This window comes from Porites lutea, chromosome 14 (assembly GCF_958299795.1).
Source record: "Porites lutea chromosome 14, jaPorLute2.1, whole genome shotgun sequence".
NCBI classification, from domain to species: domain Eukaryota; kingdom Metazoa; phylum Cnidaria; class Anthozoa; order Scleractinia; family Poritidae; genus Porites; species Porites lutea.
Window position 1 is genome coordinate 3877682 of NC_133214.1, and position 17254 is coordinate 3894935.

The 17254-nt window shown below is 39.4% G+C and overlaps 2 protein-coding genes across 2 annotated transcripts; one reads left to right on the plus strand and one right to left on the minus strand.

The window, feature by feature from the left end:
* Positions 1-41: 41 nt before the first annotated feature.
* LOC140924199 (uncharacterized) lies at positions 42-6526 on the minus strand. Its single transcript, XM_073374237.1, has 7 exons — positions 6259-6526; positions 5252-5370; positions 4834-4903; positions 3834-3950; positions 2835-3023; positions 2270-2380; positions 42-603 (listed from the first exon to the last, which is right to left on the minus strand). Exons 1-7 carry the CDS (start codon positions 6508-6510, stop codon positions 427-429), a joined length of 1035 nt encoding a protein of 344 aa, XP_073230338.1. The 5' UTR covers positions 6511-6526; the 3' UTR covers positions 42-426.
* A 2191-nt stretch (positions 6527-8717) lies between these two features.
* Positions 8718-16026, plus strand: LOC140924577 (protein Wnt-3a-like). The gene is made up of 4 exons (XM_073374596.1): positions 8718-8955; positions 9069-9316; positions 14018-14283; positions 15234-16026. Exons 1-4 carry the CDS (start codon positions 8891-8893, stop codon positions 15702-15704), a joined length of 1050 nt encoding a protein of 349 aa, XP_073230697.1. The 5' UTR covers positions 8718-8890; the 3' UTR covers positions 15705-16026.
* Positions 16027-17254: the final 1228 nt, after the last annotated feature.

Sequence of the window (17254 nt, forward strand, 5' to 3'; positions counted from 1 at the left end):
AGTTCAATCACAAGAAACACTTAACAACAAAGATGAACGTGTTATGTAAATATCTCTAATCATTTTAATTTTCTTTTGCTCTGTTCTCTCCGCTATTTTTGACAACCAAGTTGTTCCAGCCTTAAAATTTCACTTTTCTTTTTAGACAGAATGGTGTCAATAATCTCTGTATTATGTGTACGCAAAGCTATTATAAAGCTACATGAATTCGTCAGTAGAAGTTCTGGGACAAGTTAGGTTTCTGGGAAACTGCCCACGTACCCCTCCCTAAGCCAACACTTTGCCCTAGGTGAGAAGTAAGTGATAATGTTGGCTGGCTTAGTGGAGGGGTAGGTGGGCAGTTTTCCAGAAACCTAATCGATCCGAAGTTCTAATGATTGGATAATGGCATTTCGGTTACTCTGTATAATCTTCATATATCCATATTTAGTATGTCGCGGCAAATCGTTGTTGAAGATATCCCATAGCTGTTATGGGAGGGTATTTATTTGACCCATCGAGACATTCAATCATAACATCATTGTTAGGATGAACAAAAAACGCTAGTGATCTACGCAATATTTTTCTTTTTAGCTCCTCTTCTGGAATGAGTACTCTATGTTTCTGGAAAAGAAAATAAAGTTATTAAACAACTGAAAATAAAACAAATCTCCACTAGACTGCGAGCAGTCGCTTTTTCTTCAGATTTAGTAAGAGTAGTGCGCGCGCGCGAGGGTCGAGTGGCAGAGCAGCTGAGAAAGGAGGGCGGTAGACAGGGCGGTAGACATTTTTCGGTTCTCTCCCGTCTCGCGCCTTCCATCACACACGTGACCATTTTCGTGTCTCGCGCGTTTCGCTCGACGGACTAAGAAAAAAAGAGACTGCTCGTAGTCTAATTGGAATTTCTGAGTTTAAGGGCCACTACCGGTCCTGATGACAAAGATGAGGCGAAGGAGAGAGAGAACGGTTATTTACCATAAACAAAAAAGAAACGGAATTCTGTAACTTTTCGGGTCGTTCTAGTGAAAATTTTTTTGTAGGAAACAGGACATCTGAAAAGGTAGTCCTCACTTCCCCGTTAGAATGTTCTAAACGGAAATTAGTGCTCCATTCCTTCAAGTTTTCATCTCCTATCTTAGCAGCTTCAGGTTTTCGCGGTCATTTGTGTCAATGCTGAACGCCAGCCTCAAATTTTAAGAACAAAATTTCAAATTCGGAGGTTAGCTCAACCCAAAGCAAAACCAGAAAGTCAAAAAACATTGGTTTTATAAACAAAACAACAGCTCCGCACGTGCTTCAGACTTTTTGGTACAACTGACAACAACAACAACAACAACAGCTCTGCACGTGCAGAGCTGTTGTTGCCAAAAAGCGTGAGTAGTGATTCACGCTTTTTGGCAAATTTCGCTGACGTGAACTACTTGACCACGACGAGAAACCTCCCATTGCGACGTTGGACGAAGTGAACAACCGACGACGAATTTTCCGTTTTTGGACTTGGACAGAGTGCTGAAGAATTCAACTGCTGAACAATTTGTCTACAATTGACAAATTGAGCGGGGCAAAAGATATATTTCGAGTTCTTACCATACAAAGGAATACAGGGTAGTCCACCTTGAAATCTAAAACGCTGAAAACTGGCCGCGAACGACTTTGAAATGGCTCGAGAACCGAACAGAAAAAACACAAGGACAAGGTAAGTCATTTGTTTTTGAATCTTTGCGAAAGACTGAGATTAGGACGTATGTCGTTTATTCCTAAAAGTTCTCTTATAACATTCACATTCAAACGACCCTAGAGTTTGGGCTGCCTGTGGTTTTCACCGCCATCGCCATGCGAGACCAGTTCAAGTTCTCGTAAAATATTCACTGCTCATTTCGTGTGCAGGAATGCCAATTTGATTTTGACACTTTTTACGGGAACGACTGACGGATTCAGTTTTCAAATAATCAATTCATTGATAGAATCTTGGGGGATACGCTTCACCTGCCTTGATTGTGAATACCAACAAGGACATGGCCTACCCTTCAAAACGCAAACTGTAAGGCTAAGGACGAACGCTCCCACCCCCGCTAAAGAGAGCCTTGTTAATGGGGAATAGGCCTTAATAGGCCATTTCCGAGTTCCCCTAGGCCTCTGTATCAAAACGAGGTTAAGTGCTCAACCAATGATATCAAAATGTTTTTCATTCTCATGCAAATAGAACTCAGTTCCACAAGAAAGGTTGTGCACTTCGCCTCGTTTTAGAAGTGAGGGTTTTCGGAACTCGGACGTCGCCTACTCAACTTACTGTTGATCTTAGTTTATCAGCAGTCCATTGTTGCATGAGATCTCCGATGTTTACCAACACAGTTCCTGCGACAGGCTTGGCGGCAGTATATTCTCCATTCACTGGCAGAACCTGTGTAATGTGGAGTACTGGTATGTCAATCCAGAAATTATTGATACCCCATGTGACATAAGTTCAACTCTACACACATGCTACAAACTCATGCACCTGTGATGTTTTTGGTCATCGTTTTCATTTTGATGCATTTTCGACCGTTTTCGACCATTCACACTTTGTCTTATATGATATGCATGAATTTTTCATTTTGAGCCACTTTCAAGAGCGTTTTCAAATCTATGAGTTTTCAATGAAAACGCTCAGAGTAGTGTGGACAGAAGGACTGAACGCATCAAAAGGTATGCATTTTCAAATGAAAACGCAATAGTATAAGTGTGACCTCAGGCACTTCCGCTATAAACAAGGCATTTACATTTTTAGATTTTACACTCCTTCCAAAAAATAGATCAAAACAATCTTTAGTGGTTGCAATTTAAGATTAAACTTTAGTCTTTAAAATATCTCTCACCTCTAAGCCACCAACATCATCTTGAAACAAGAGAGTAATTGAGCCATAATCACTATGCTCCCCACACCGTACCTGACCAGGTTTTATATCAGAGTCTTCAGGGAGGGGTGGGTAGTATAACAGTCGCAATGCAGTTGCATTCTCTGCGGTGGCAATGCCACCATGGACGCGACTGAGCCATTTGGGGTCCTGTAAATATTTATACAGTTATTTTTTATGTGTCATGCATCAATATATGGTTATTGTTATAGAGCTGGAAATTTTTTTCCTTACAGTGCGCATTCTCATTGGTTACTTTGAGGTCACACAACATCTAACAATGCTTGTGTGCACTTTTTCCCTTTTCTCTTGTCTGCATGTATGCATCCGAGAAATTTTGGTAGTCACGTGATGGTACTCCCATCCGCCCTTCCATCCGTCCACACCAAAGGGAAACCAATGTGAAATGTCATTCTAGCTAGTATGGGAGCCTGTAACCTAAACTTGATAATAGACATCCATTTTCTAGTCAATTGACAGCTGTCAAAACAGGGTATCTGCTGAGCAGAATGACATGGCCGTATACGCTCTTCTCACGTATGGTAATATGCCCGTCCAACCTCGTTTTCGAGTAAAAAGTCCTTTGAAATGCTAATCAGACGACGTTTTCGTATTTGAATTTCAAAAGAATTTTTACCCGTAAACGAGGTTAGACGGGCATATTACCATATGTGAGAAGAGCGTATTGTGGGCTCAAGTGTCAACTCATCTATGTCACATGATTTTTTTCATTTACTCCACTGACCAGTTATTAGCTTTTAACTGATCCCGGGCTCAAATTCATGTGTTCAGCGAGTCCTCAAAAGTCAGATGGTCCTCCCCTAAAGTCCAGTATAGATTTCTGGATTCCTTTGAAATAGTTCCAAGTTCATTGTTTGAAGTAAATTATAAATGCATAAATGGGAGTTTTGCTTTTAGCTCTGGCTAAATCTATATATTATTCAAGTATCATTTACCAACCTTAAGCTTGAGACCTATGCTAACAACATCAATAATTCTCAGTGCCAGATCAGTACACTTCTTGAAAAAAGAAATGACTACAGGTTTAAATTCTGGGGCTTCTTTGTCTGGCCACCTCTACAAGAAAAGAGACATAAAAGATCCGAAAGTTATTGATATCAGTCCTCTTTACATTTGCATGTATATTGTACATTCTTTACAGGGATAAGCAGCGATTTGCAAGCAATGCATTCTACATGCAGAACTGTAGCCTAATGAAAATATTTGCTGAGATAATGTCAGAAAAAAAGATAACAAGCACAAAATATTTTTCAAGAAATTCAACACTCATTTCACCTCACTCTAGCTACAGTCCCGCTTCCATTAGTCCAGTAACTAACTTCAGTTTTCTCAGCGATTCCAATCCTCCCTTTTTGGCCAGAAACCTCCCATTTTCGGTGAATATTTCTGGCCTCCCGTTTTCGCTTAATATTCTCCTGGTATTTGAAACTCTTCCTAGCCAAAGAAAGATAATGTTTTCTTTGTTTAACCAGTCTTTTTTAGCACGATTCTTTGCCGTTTTTCTGTGTTTTCTCAACCATTTTTACCCTTTTGGCATTCGAACATGAGCCTGCGATAATTTGGGGCACAGTAATACACTGACCTGATAGGGACCAATAGGCCTTAGCTTCCACTGCCAGTTAAAATCTCCACTAATTTCCATTGACTGTGATCTCAAAATGCAGGAAATGGCATCTTAGAGGCACATGTCTTAAAAGTTTTTCCCGGGGGAGCATGCCCCTGGACCCACCTAGTGGCTCATGCGTTTGGCGCTCGTGGGTGCAGCTATGCCACTCCATAATCCTCCCTTTTTTTCAGTTGACAGGGTTGGAATCTCTGTTTCCTCCTAACAATATCCATTCATCATCACAGGAAAAGGTTATGAAAGTGGACTGAATGATCATCAAAGGGAAAATGCTTTGATCTTTTATGAAATTCTCTTAACTGATTTTACACAAACCTGTGATTCCTCGTCTAGCTCACAAACATTAAAAGCTTCTTTTAAATCTCCTGGCCGTGAAGGATTCAAGCTGTAGAAACCGGAATCTTTATGAGTAGTAGACAAATAAAAATTTTCATTAAAATACTCGCAATAATAAAATTAGGGTGTGTCCAGTAGCGAGGGGGGTGTGCTGAAGGACCCCCTCTAAGGACGGCAGGTTTTTTAATAGGGGGGGGTTCAAATTTTATCTTCAAAGAAGCAACAAAGTTTGGACCCTTCTGACAAATTTTTCAAAGGTGCCGACAAAAAAATAAAAACCTTCAGATTTCATTTTGCTGCAAAAATTTGAAGATTCAGATTCCACGTGTCTTTGGGGGATGCAAATAAAAATGGAATGTCCTGTACACACTAAAACATTTTGGACTGCAAGCCATACCTTTCTCTTTCTAGTGAAACCCATCCAAAGTTCCTTCCATCAGAAGGACGGGAATAGCTTTTTTTGACACCAACGGGAAGATTAAAAAATCCATCACCAGCCTTACGAACCTCTGAAATCTGCCAAAAACATGATCAGTAGAAAAAAATATATTTCAGTAAGCAAGTTAATAAAAAAGATTAAGATATGCAGCAATCACTAAAAGCTTTCTGGATCCCAGTGGGGTGGGGTGGGATGGGGGGTACTCCCTCATATGGCCTATACAGGGATGTGCAGCAGGATAGGGTAACGTTTTTTACCTTTCTGTCCTAAACAGGGTATATAATTTTGTGTGGGTCGGTCCTAAACAGGGTATGTAATTTTGTGTAAGTCTGTAAAACAGGGTATCGCCTGCATGATTGATTTGATTTGCTAGATGAATTTTGTTTGTACTCCAAGTTAGTATACAAAAGCCTTTAACATGAAATTGCTCAATTGCTTTAAAACAAGATGGCTTGCACTTTCTCCTTTGTGTTAAGCAGGGTAATAAATTGACGGTGTTGTCCTAAACAGCGTATGTATTTTACTTTAGGTATTTTTTGTCCTAAACAGGGTCAGTGGCTCACCTAAACCCAAATATTGGTTGAGGAATAACACCCCCCCGCCCCCAACCCCTGGCCTGAATCCACGACACTCAGGGAAGAATCATGGGTTACCCTTGGTGTAAGAACCCTTTAAATCTAATGGATGACGTTAAAAGAGAAAGCAAATCAGTCAAACAACGAAAAAGTTAACTGGTTTTCCCTCTTTGGGCTATAATGGCCCGCTCATCAGTGTTAGCTATTTTTGTAATTTTTGGTATGAACAGTATCTCCGAAAATCGTAAAAGCGATTTCTCTCTTTTTTGGCATAGTGATTTGAAAATAACAAAATAATAAAGTACGTGACTTTGATTTCATGAAGAACAGTCCATTTTTGTAAGTAATACCCCCATGTACCCCTTCGTAAAACCTTTATAACAAACTTGCCTCCTCATCAGATATCCCGTGATTTGATAAATACACGAACCCAATCGTGCTAAAAGCTGTATGGATCTTTTCGGCTAATAGTTTGACCGATTCATCGTCTTGCGAAGGCGGGTTTACGCAATTTAAACCCATGACACTAAAATCCACCAAAGGAATTGCTCCTTCGTCCGCCATTTTGCTGTTCAATGTTGCGCTTAGAGGCTGGTACGGGTCGGTCCAATCCCCATTTGGTGCCAGTCCCCACTCCTCCATCAATCCGCCAATTTTGCTCAAGCTAGAGCTCTACTAGTATCAAAAAGAAAATTATCTTTTCTTTTTCACATATCTAATGAAAGGAAGATTAGCCGCTGTGGTGAACATTTCGTAGCTTGTCTAGTCTCCGGTCCTCTAACATGAGAACCTACACAAGCTTGCCTTTGAAGCGCAGGGCATTTGTGAGAAGGACTTTTAAAAAGTTTACTATAGATAAACAATTCATTTAAGACGTATTCAAACTATTTTCCAGTTACATTTTAGACCAGAATATCAAACAGATATAACTTATCTAAGAAACCTAGTAAACTTCTGTGGTAATTTGATTGCTTGGTGCTGAAACTGATCTTCCCATTCTAATTGTTTCAATGTGTATATTTTTGGTGCTGACACTGCGTGGGAAGCCGTCATTTTGTTGGAAATATATTTTTCACAGATAGTGATTACTGCCAAAGGTGTAACAAGTTTTTAATCGCCTCGCTCACTACCCTAAAGCATAACTAAGAGCTCCTACGTGACTACAAGTGCTACCAAAAATGGTTTTGGTCCCTTAAACAGGAAACTTAGAGGGAAATTTGGACAAATGTATAAATAAAATCGAGTGGGTGTTGTATCAATATTACTTCCATAAGGGAAATCGACTAAAAAAATTGGAGTTTCGTTTTCAAGCTAGTCACGTAATCACTGGTCGTTTTTCCGTGGGTTTGAGTTATTTAGACCTTGGATGAAATCGATTTTCACCAATAGTTTTGACTTTTTGAACGACTGTGCTAAAAGGGCGGCCTATTAATATTTCGTGATCGGATAAGCCTTTTAAGTGACAATGTGAGAAAAAAAATACCTTCGATTTAGAACCTCTGAAAAGAATGATTATCATCTTCTTCATTAAGTGCTTCTTTTTAGAGAAAATGTGAGCAATTTTTCGCACTAATTCGATGCAGCTTTCATGTAAGCCGCTTTGGTGAAATGTTTACTCAGCGCAAAACCGACCAGACTCCAAATCCGTTACCGATAGCGCTGAATTAGATGTTGATTATATTGACACAGCCGGCCTTGGTTCACAGTTGCTTGGAACTTACTGACCTCTGCAGTGAGAATGAAAGTTAGGGAAAATTTTCGCAGGAAAAGTCAGCAGAATGTAAAGCAACTATGTCCACAGACGGGCTAACAAAATAAAATATTTACTTCTTGTAAATATTTCGGACGGACAGCCTTAAAAGTGATTTCTCTATAATCAAGCATCTGATAGACTTCTATTTCTTCAGCAGGCCAAGATTTTCATTCAGACAAAAACCGAGACAGTTATTACCGTTACCATCCGAGGTATTGGAAAGTTTGATTAACATTTCAAGGATAACTATTAGTCGAAATGAATTAAACAACTGTCGGAATTGCACCCTTGTGCCAAAACGCGGCTCATAATATCTCGTTGAGGGGACCGAGAATCCAAGTTACACGAAAAAATGTGACTGTCTGAGAACGCAGCAAAACGGAACTTGAGCGACCGCTTCTGTCCGTCACACTCTAAATCAAACTTTATTTTAAATGTTTCCTTCCGTAAAGGACTCGAGGAGGCCGCACAGCGCGCGAGCATCTATTGTGGCCATTTAAGATAAGTATAATTAATTGATTGTGAAAGGTACGCAATATATAGTGTTGAAAATGTCTAATTACTTCAGAGGTTTGTTTTAAGATGCCCAAATTCCGCCCACGACAATAAAAGACTACGCATTTCCGATAGCTAAATCTTGACATGGCGGCTTCTGAAAAATTTAAGGCAAAACTCATTTCACAGGAGGAAATTTAACAGAGAAGATTCGCCTTTCCAAAAAATAGGCAACGAATTTTGTTACTTCTGACGTGCATAATTCCCTGAGGGCCATTTGGGTTTTCAAGCGTTTTTGATAATAACAATTAAATCGAGATAATTTCACCTCTCGTGTGAATTATTTTTAAGTTTTAATTTAATGCAATAAAGCGATGAGAATCTGGCACAAACAAATTCTATTAAACATGGCAATAAAGACTTATTTAACGAGAACAATGGGCCCAAGTTCATAACGATTTAAGCGCTCATCTTGAGAGGTTGCGAACTCGTTTTTCAGGGAAATTATCTTCCCTTTATAGCGACACAGTCATAAGCAGGATTTTAATTCGCGGTGGTGCGTAATCGCTTTTTGAATGCTGGTTTGAATGACACTCTTTAAAACTGTTGACACCTGGTTAATTCCAATTCCAGCCTTTTATTCGGCGTTTAGGAAAAGTCACCACATCCATTGAGATTTACGACAAAAGCGTGCGCGTCTCTCAACTGTAAAAAATCCTTTTTTGGACGCAAATTTATCTCAAGAACCTGCGGCGGGGTAATCGACCGGTAACTATGAGGATTGCATGCGTCCTCTTTATTTGTTTATGTTTCTCTAAAGAGAGCGAATCTGTTTGGTGGTAAGTATAACTGCAAGCCTACCTTCGAGTTTTTTGAGTTATCCTTCAGTTAAATTTTTTAGAAACTTTGTTCAAACTAGCGGAACTAACCTAGATTCTTCTGCTTGTTATAGGACACTTGGAACTCATTCAGCCCTAACTTCGGATCCAGTGAAAAAAGCTGCCCTTCGATGTTACACAACCCCTCAGCTTAACACAAAACAACGAGATCTCTGCCGCAAACACCCAACTTTGATGGCGAGTGTAGCCAAGGGAGCTAAGGAGGCCATTGAAGAATGTAAAATACAGTTCGAGTTCAGGCGATGGAATTGTTCGCTTGTTCCCGAGTCGGGTACATTATTCGACCCTATTCTCAAGCGAGGTAAGGGCGACTATATTAAGAGACTTATGCTTGACCTGAACGATTCTTTCAAGTTGACAGGTTTAAGATCTATTTACTTTCATCGATAGCTTTTCGTTTTCTTAGCGTTTGGTTTATTTGTCAGAGATACGTGGCGACGAAAGCAGTACTTGACCTTCTCAGTGTACTCGCTAACAAACTTCAAGTGGCAGATTTCCTTGGCCCTCGTATAAAACGGACTAAAATAACGTTAACCGTTTGGGCGTTATTACTTAAGGCGCTTCGTCTGTGATCTATGTCTCCTTTTGTTCGGTGTAAAAGTGTCACATTGACCGATATATTGATTGTTTGCACAAGAGAGACTCAAACATATCTAAGTATCATGAAATTGAGCTCGACTCCTCTTCTACTTACTCGTAATTTTCATTTCACGACCTTTAACTTCTTGCAAAAAATCAGACGTTTTTCACGGTCCTTAGCGGAATTTATGATAAATAATTATGTGTCTCTAAATGCTTTTCTTACCCCCTTTGAAGTTCTAACATCAGAAAATAAACTTAATATAAAAGAAAACAACTTGATAGATAGATGATAGATGAAAGTGAGACGTTGTGATTTTCTTCGAGTTTTCCTTCCCCTGGTGTATTTCGTCAGTATTTTCTTCATCCTTAAAATTGCCTTCACAACTAAATTTCTGTGTATGAAATCGCAAAGTTCAGACGTCGAGCAATTTCCGCAAACAACAAGTATAACACCCCATTCAATAGAGGCCCGATTTGCAAAGTGATTTTCAAGTAGTAAAGCTGTTGTTTTGTCTTTGTTACTTTAATTTCCGCCGTTAAAGATGTAAAGAACGAAAGCACAAAAACGCTCTTCGATCCGACATCACCCCTAACATTTATTGAGTAATCGAAGGAGTAAACGACGTACTTAAAATCTGCTTGCGCCAGCCGTTTCATTTTTTCGTTCGTCACTGTTAATAAAGATGGTTCTGCCTTGTGAATTTATTCACTCTGTGAGTTAGTTGTCTGTAAGAGATACATACATGAGAAGCCCTGCTTTAGCTGTATCTTTGCATTAAGTATGCAATACTGTGCTAGTTTCTTTAAACTAGACTTTTTTGATAGAAATTAAGTGTAAGATATATTCTTGGTGAAAAAGAAACACTGTTGAAAACTATAGAAACTAGACATGTCGTCCCGCAAAAACGATTGTGATGAAAAAGCTGGACGCGTTTACTAAACATTCTGTCTTTCGCAGTCTCTTGTTAACACAGTTACGTATACCTGAACATATTCCGCCATAGGATCCTACTTAAATGTGGGCTTTAGATAAAAGATAACTGCGTATTGTAGCATGTAGAAACTGCAACACTCTATCAGTATAAGTTAGAAACTGTTTTTTAAGAAAGGTAAACCTAGCTTGCTTCTGTAGTGTAAACACGAGGCATCATTACATAACCAGGATTCAAAGATGCATCCTGAAACATCTTGGATTCGCAGTGCTTTGCTTTAACTATAAGAAAATCTCGACCGATTGAACCGAGTCTGCTAAACCAATAATCACTGACATTCTAGAAAATCTATTATCCGCCAGGATCTAAGAGAATGCACGAGAAATGTCTAGCCATTTTTCACAGCCTCGCAGCCGGTGAGAAGCACTTATAACATCCTTTTCTAAGAGAAAGGAAAGTTTGGCGAAGACAAGAGCGTGCTGTACTGGGTTACGGCGTCTATGCCGACCATATTATTTCGTTTAATCTGAGCATTTCCAGCTTCTATTCATTGCCGGGTGTCTAGCGGCTGCTTGACTTTCAAGATACTGACTCCTTCCTTTTCGTTTGAATCTCTTTCTAACTTCACTTTTTTCAGATTAACACCACCTCACTAAAGTGCCGAAAAAGTCTAAATTTAGGAAAAATATTAAATTCTATGTTTTAAAGCGGCTGTTCTTGTCAAAGTTGGAAACGTGAACCTACTTTTACAATATCTTTTGTGAGATGAGCCATTCCTGAATATGCACTGGAGTCCGCCGTGAAGACTGATAACTCTTGAATTTTCTCCAATATTTCTAAGCAAAATCGTTGCATACACATTGTCAAAGTTGCCAAACCAAGAAAATTCCGAAGCTAGCCATAATCAAACCCGCAGCCACAATTTTATAGACTGACAAGGCTTTTTTTGTAGAATTGTTTAAGTGGCTAAGCAACTTTCTATAGCTCTTGGAAGTCAAGTTAGCACTTTGTTTAACGTGAAAGTTATATCGGCTTATAAGTCGCTTCACGGCTCTTTGGGTCCATTTCTCTGCAGCTCTTCATCGCAGTTAACGCGTTGAACAGTTACTGGCTCCGCTGCGGTTCCTCAGTCGTGTTAGCCTCGATAAACTGTGTAGAAATTTTACAATCTGCAATGATACTTTTTGAAAACCCGACACCCCGAGCTGTTTTATAACCGGAATTATGTCAACCATTAAGTACCAACTCAAGAGAAGCAACTTCGGTCCACAGTTCGGAAAAAAGAAATTCTTTCTAGAGATGAGACAACTCTTTAAGAGCTGCATCGGCTTTCTCTGCTTTTATTTACTGTCGTAGACATTAGCATCTCGCAAGCTGTTCACCCATTAACAACCCGGCCCATTTTTCCTTCTAAGTGACGAAACCTAAGCTAAACCTAAGAAATTTGAAAGTATAACAAGAGTCGCAAATCGACCAGTACTAGGGAATTATAGTACGGCTAACAATTCAAGAATAATACTTAGACGATCAAAAGTGTTTATAGCCTTCTTTAAGAAAACGTCATAACTCCAGGTAGTATTTTAAGAATTATTGTAAAGTTTCATTCAGACTGCATGAAATTATGCACACTTTTATAGACGCCTTGAGATTTCTTTATTTCTACTCGTTAAGAGATTTCCGTTTAATGGCCAGTAAAACCGGAAAATTTTTTCCAAAGACTAAAACAAGTTGTTTACAAGATTAACAGCATTATATTCAGCTAGGAACAGAAAACAGGCATGCAGACTAGAACAGTGATAAGTTTAAAGTAGGAAGACGATCCAAAGGCGCCCGTTTTCGAGCGACACCGTAACTTCTCAGATTTAGGATGGAAGCCAGTCCGACAGCGTAGCTCGAGTGAAGCATTCTCCTCTAATTTTTAATTCTCTCTCTTCCAATAGGAGCCAAAATGAAAATTTACAAAAATGCAAAATTTATTCTCTCATAAAATCCTTAGAAAAGAAATAGAGCTATGCCAAGTAGCTGTCATTCGAATTGTAACGTTTCGGTCCACAAATTCAAAAGATGCATTTGAAAACGGTATTCTCGCCATATGGAAATTAAAGTATACACGTGTTTTCATAAATGTGTTTTCATGTAAGTTAAGAATACAATAAGCCCATCCGGAGCAAAACAAAGTCTAAAAAAGACATGGGCGTTTCCCTAAATAATTGTTTCACGGTGGCTGATAGGTGCTGCTTTCTTGATATAAAAATAATCGTTTTGACAGTAATTATCTTTTCACTGAAAACTACTCAGCAGTAGTGCTTGCATTTTCATTTATTACGTCCGAGAAAATTCGTAACATTCCATCAGGTTCCGGAGATTTTGCCCAATAAGCTTTGCAAACAATTATTGTGTTTAAAAGCAAATCAGAATTCCTCGGCATCAAATGAGTTTAACACGTTCGGCTAAATTCCGTTAGCCAAATATGAAAGAATCTTAGGAATGACTAAAATTAAACAACTTTCATAGAGTTAAGACGTTAAGTTCCTGGACGTTAAGCCGTTTGTAGAGTCAACAAAGGAACAAGTTACACTTCAAATTCGGTCCCAATATGGTGTTTTGCTTTTTACCTTTGTTCTCCTTTGTGAACCTAAAACGTCTCATAGAGTAAGCCGTGTAAACATCTGCTCCTTGTATTCTAGCCTCTGTTAACAAGGTCTTTTCTTGGCCTTAAAGAAACGGCTTCAGTGAACCCGGGATTAAAGTACCCGCCCCTTCTAACATAAAAAAGTCTTTTACTTTCACGTAGCTTTTTAAAATGCAATTATCCAGGAGAGTACGTTTTCCGACTGAAACACAAAAATGGGCTTCCACGCGTGCTCTGTACATTTGGCACGTTTTCCTGCAGTTACGCATGCGTTGAGTACAGTTTGAGTACAGTTGCATGCTCTGTCGTTATGGCAACAGCCGGTTCTACGTTTGTTTTGCTTGCCCAGTCATTAAGATTGCGCGAGACTGAGTCTGTGTTCTGTCGGATTGCACTATGGGACGGTTTGAGGGACGAATTTTGGCCGAGTTTCTCGTGCAACTTTTTAATACCCAATAAAAGAAGAGATTACATCCTCAAAACAGCCCCATGGAATCCCGTGGTGCAATTCGACCCAACACCGTCCCAGTCTCTAACCTTTTCCAGGCTATACGCCACTTGTACATCTCCCATAATGCACCTTATTTACCCCCCGAAATTTTGCATAACTTTTGTTTTCGGCACGCTCAATTTTTATGGCGTGATTGGTGCCCAAATACTTAGGGCGACGAGATCCTGTGAAGAGGAAATTCCGAGTAAGTCTAGTAAGAGTATCATAATCAAAGTTTCTTTTTTAAAAAAAGGGATGCCGTTTCCAAATTATTATTCCCGTAAACTGGGCTTAACTTGCTACTGTCGGCAATTTTCTCATATTTTTTTCAATTCAAGTAATTATCTTTATTCATTGCTCTCTCAGCGAGTCGAGAATCAGCGTATCTGCACGCCATCACAGCAGCCGGCGTAGCTCACGCTGTCACCGCCTCATGCAGCGCTGGAAATACCGAAAGCTGCGACTGCGATCGTTCGCACAGCGGTGTCACGAATAAGGGTTGGACCTGGTCAGGCTGTAGTAGTAACATCAAGTTTGGCAGCAGGTTCTCGGAACAATTTACCGACGCCAGAGCGAGGGGAAACAGTCCACGAGCTGTCATGAACAGGCATAACAGTAGGGCGGGAAGAAAGGTGGGTGCATACATGAAGGTATTTCTCATGTTTACTTCATGTTTGTGGTTGAATATTCCTGTAAGCAATATGCTATCGAGCTGTGTTCAATGACACAGGAAAAAATAACAGATTCCCATTTTTGGATATTTTTGGGTATTTAAAGAATATCCACAAAAATCCCAAATTTGGAAGAGTGAGACAAGTCCCAATCTGGGAACTTGGTTGGGAATTCCGTGGTTGGGACTTGTCTCACTTTGCCAAATTTGGGATTTTTATGGATATTCTTTAAATACCCAAAAATATCCAAAAATGGGAATCCGTTATTTTTTCCTGTGGAAGTAAGTAATTTTGTAGGTCTGCAAAAATTCCGCAATGTCAATAACAAATAAAAACCTTCCACAGTGTTAACGTGGCCAGGTACTACTGAATTAGCAATGTTGCCCAACCTTTACAAAATCCAGACTTTTTCGTTTTCAGAAATAAATGTGGCAACCATGTCTTTTTGCAATTAATGACTCTTTTCATAGCTGCTTTGGTTTTCTATTGCCGCGAGTCTCGCATGACTTCTCGCAACCTGTAAAGTTCCATACCTCCTCAAAATATGCTTTACCAAACTACGGCTCAAATATCAAATCTCAAATCTTTATTTTAACACGTTAAAAAATTCATCAAGTTTTTCAGGCTAGTTGCAAAAAGGCTCCATAAACCGAGCTTCATATTAGGACAAAAATTAATTCATGATAAATTGCATGATGCACGCCCCAGTCCCCAGCTATCAAAGTTTCAAGATTCTTAGTTTGAAATGACAACAATCTTGTTCCCAGGGTCCTCTCCTACTCCGAGGCACGGGTAGGAAAGGACCCTGGGAACGAGTTTGGAAATAATAATTTTGAATGGAAGGAGCGGGAAGAATCTCTTGTTATCAATCATTACGTTACTAGTAATATGAAACAATTTCGTTATTCCAGGCCCTTTCAAAGTTGTTGTGGCGGAAATGCAAGTGCCATGGTTTATCTGGTTCCTGTTCTATGAAAACGTGCTGGATGCAGCAGCCGTCCTTCCGTCAAGTAGGCGATTATCTAAGAGAAAAATACGAAGGCGCTGCAGAAATGATTATCAAGCTGAACAGAAGGAAAAAAGAGCGGTTGAAACCCAGATATCCTCAACTGAAACGGCCCACAGAGGCAGACCTACTCTATTATGAATCATCGCCCAATTACTGTGATGCCGACGCAAGCGAGGGATCCCTCGGGACTTCGGGTCGCGAGTGTAATATTTCCTCTTCGGGAATGAACGGGTGTGAGCTGCTATGCTGCGGACGAGGTCATAACATCCAACAGACGAAGGTTACGAGAAATTGCAACTGTATTTTTCTTTGGTGTTGTCAGGTGAAATGTCAGAAGTGTAAAGAGATTGTTAACAAGTACACTTGCAAGTGAATTTGCCTTGTGGTAACAGACACTGTAGTATGTTTAAGACGTTATGAACAAATGATGGATGTTGTTGACAATATTAAGAATGAAAAGACCCGACAATAGTTTTACAAAAAGCTTTAATATTGTGCGGTTTTTATGTCGTCAACCACCTTACACGAGTTAATTCATATTTTTGTTTTTCTTTCCTTTTGCCTGGATAAAACCGCGACTATTGTTGTCCCAAACACTGTGTAATTTGGGAGCAGTTTTCCAAAACCTTCGTATAACGCTGTTAACTAGTATATTTAACAATTATTCCTCGAGCCCGAATCGGCTCTGAGTCAATAGCCCATGAAGCCAGAGGCCCAGTGGGCTATTGACTCAGGGCGAGAGGAATAACTGTTTAGTAAAATCCAATTAGTTGGTCAAAAATATCGAGACAAAACAACTTTAGCTAGCAAAACGCGATTCAGCCACCATTGTTTTGGTTTTCAAAGCCGGCGCTTTTTGCTACCAGTGGGCTATAACATATAGCCTAGTAGCAGCTCAACCAATCAGAAAGCAGCATTGATAATAAACCACTAATTGGATTTTACTCAAATGGGTTAGACCAGCTTCCCCCTGTACAACTCAGCGGAAGACTGGGAAAGAATAAGAAAAACGAGGAGCGCTGGGTCGTAAGCAGCATGGGTAGGAACGGATTGAGCCAGTTTATAGAACACTAGTAAGAGACATCAATGTAGAAGTTTTTCCTCTAATTAACACAATGCTTTCTCTTTTTTCTTCCAAGAAACGAACTTACATTACAGAATCGTTTTCCTCTCAACAAGTACTAAGCTTATCTCGATAAATGAGAGAGTCACCAAGACCAGATACCTTAGAAATTACTTACAAAAATCACTATCATTGCCTCGTATTTATATAGATTGTTTTTATTTTTGTAGAAAGATACGTAAAATACATAGATAGTGTAACATAGTCGTAGCAAGGGGCATGAAAATTAAAAGCCACTTTGTTTTTGTTCAACGTTCGTGTAAGCGACAACGTGACATACTTCAAGCCTTGAGTTTTCGCGGGGTATAATACTGAGTTAAGTTTTGACCAATGCACTCATCGCCAATCTTATTAACGGATCACAAAAAATTATCTTGAAAATTGAAAAATGTAAGTGTAAAGGTCGATGAAAAATTATAACTTCCACACGGTTGGTCATTTTTCTACACAGACTGCATTTTCACCTAGTAAGGTTACAGAAGAATTTGCGTTTCACAAACGAATAACCCAAACAAAAAAGATATTCTTGCCTTCCGTACGGAATAAATTTTTGCAAAAACAGTTGTTTCCTATTTAAGCTAAAAGAGAGAGTTTGTTTCTCAGTGAGTTTTCGCGTTTAGCCATTCAAACCTGGGTATGTACATATATCTAAGAAATGCCTGAAGACGGTACCAAGGGCGAAAAAAACGTAGGCGAGTAACCTACAATTAGCTTTGGTTTCAAATTTTGATTAGTCAAAAATTCAGGCACGAAATTTTTAAGCCAATCAGTCAGTATGATTGTCCAGAAACCTTGGGCGT

Excerpts from the sequence above, each read along its gene's own strand:
- LOC140924199 (XM_073374237.1), bottom strand. The coding sequence starts at position 6,510 with ATGGAGGAGTGGGGACTGGCACCAAATGGGGATTGGACCGACCCGTAC. Across the intron at positions 3,951-4,833 it reads AGCTAGACGAGGAATCACAG|AGGTGGCCAGACAAAGAAGC; the intron begins GTTTGTGTAAAA and ends CTTTTCTTGTAG. Across the intron at positions 2,381-2,834 it reads ATGATGTTGGTGGCTTAGAG|GTTCTGCCAGTGAATGGAGA; the intron begins GTGAGAGATATT and ends CACATTACACAG.
- LOC140924577 (XM_073374596.1), top strand. The coding sequence starts at position 8,891 with ATGAGGATTGCATGCGTCCTCTTTATTTGTTTATGTTTCTCTAAAGAG. Across the intron at positions 8,956-9,068 it reads GAGAGCGAATCTGTTTGGTG|GACACTTGGAACTCATTCAG; the intron begins GTAAGTATAACT and ends TGCTTGTTATAG. Across the intron at positions 14,284-15,233 it reads ACAGTAGGGCGGGAAGAAAG|GCCCTTTCAAAGTTGTTGTG; the intron begins GTGGGTGCATAC and ends TCGTTATTCCAG.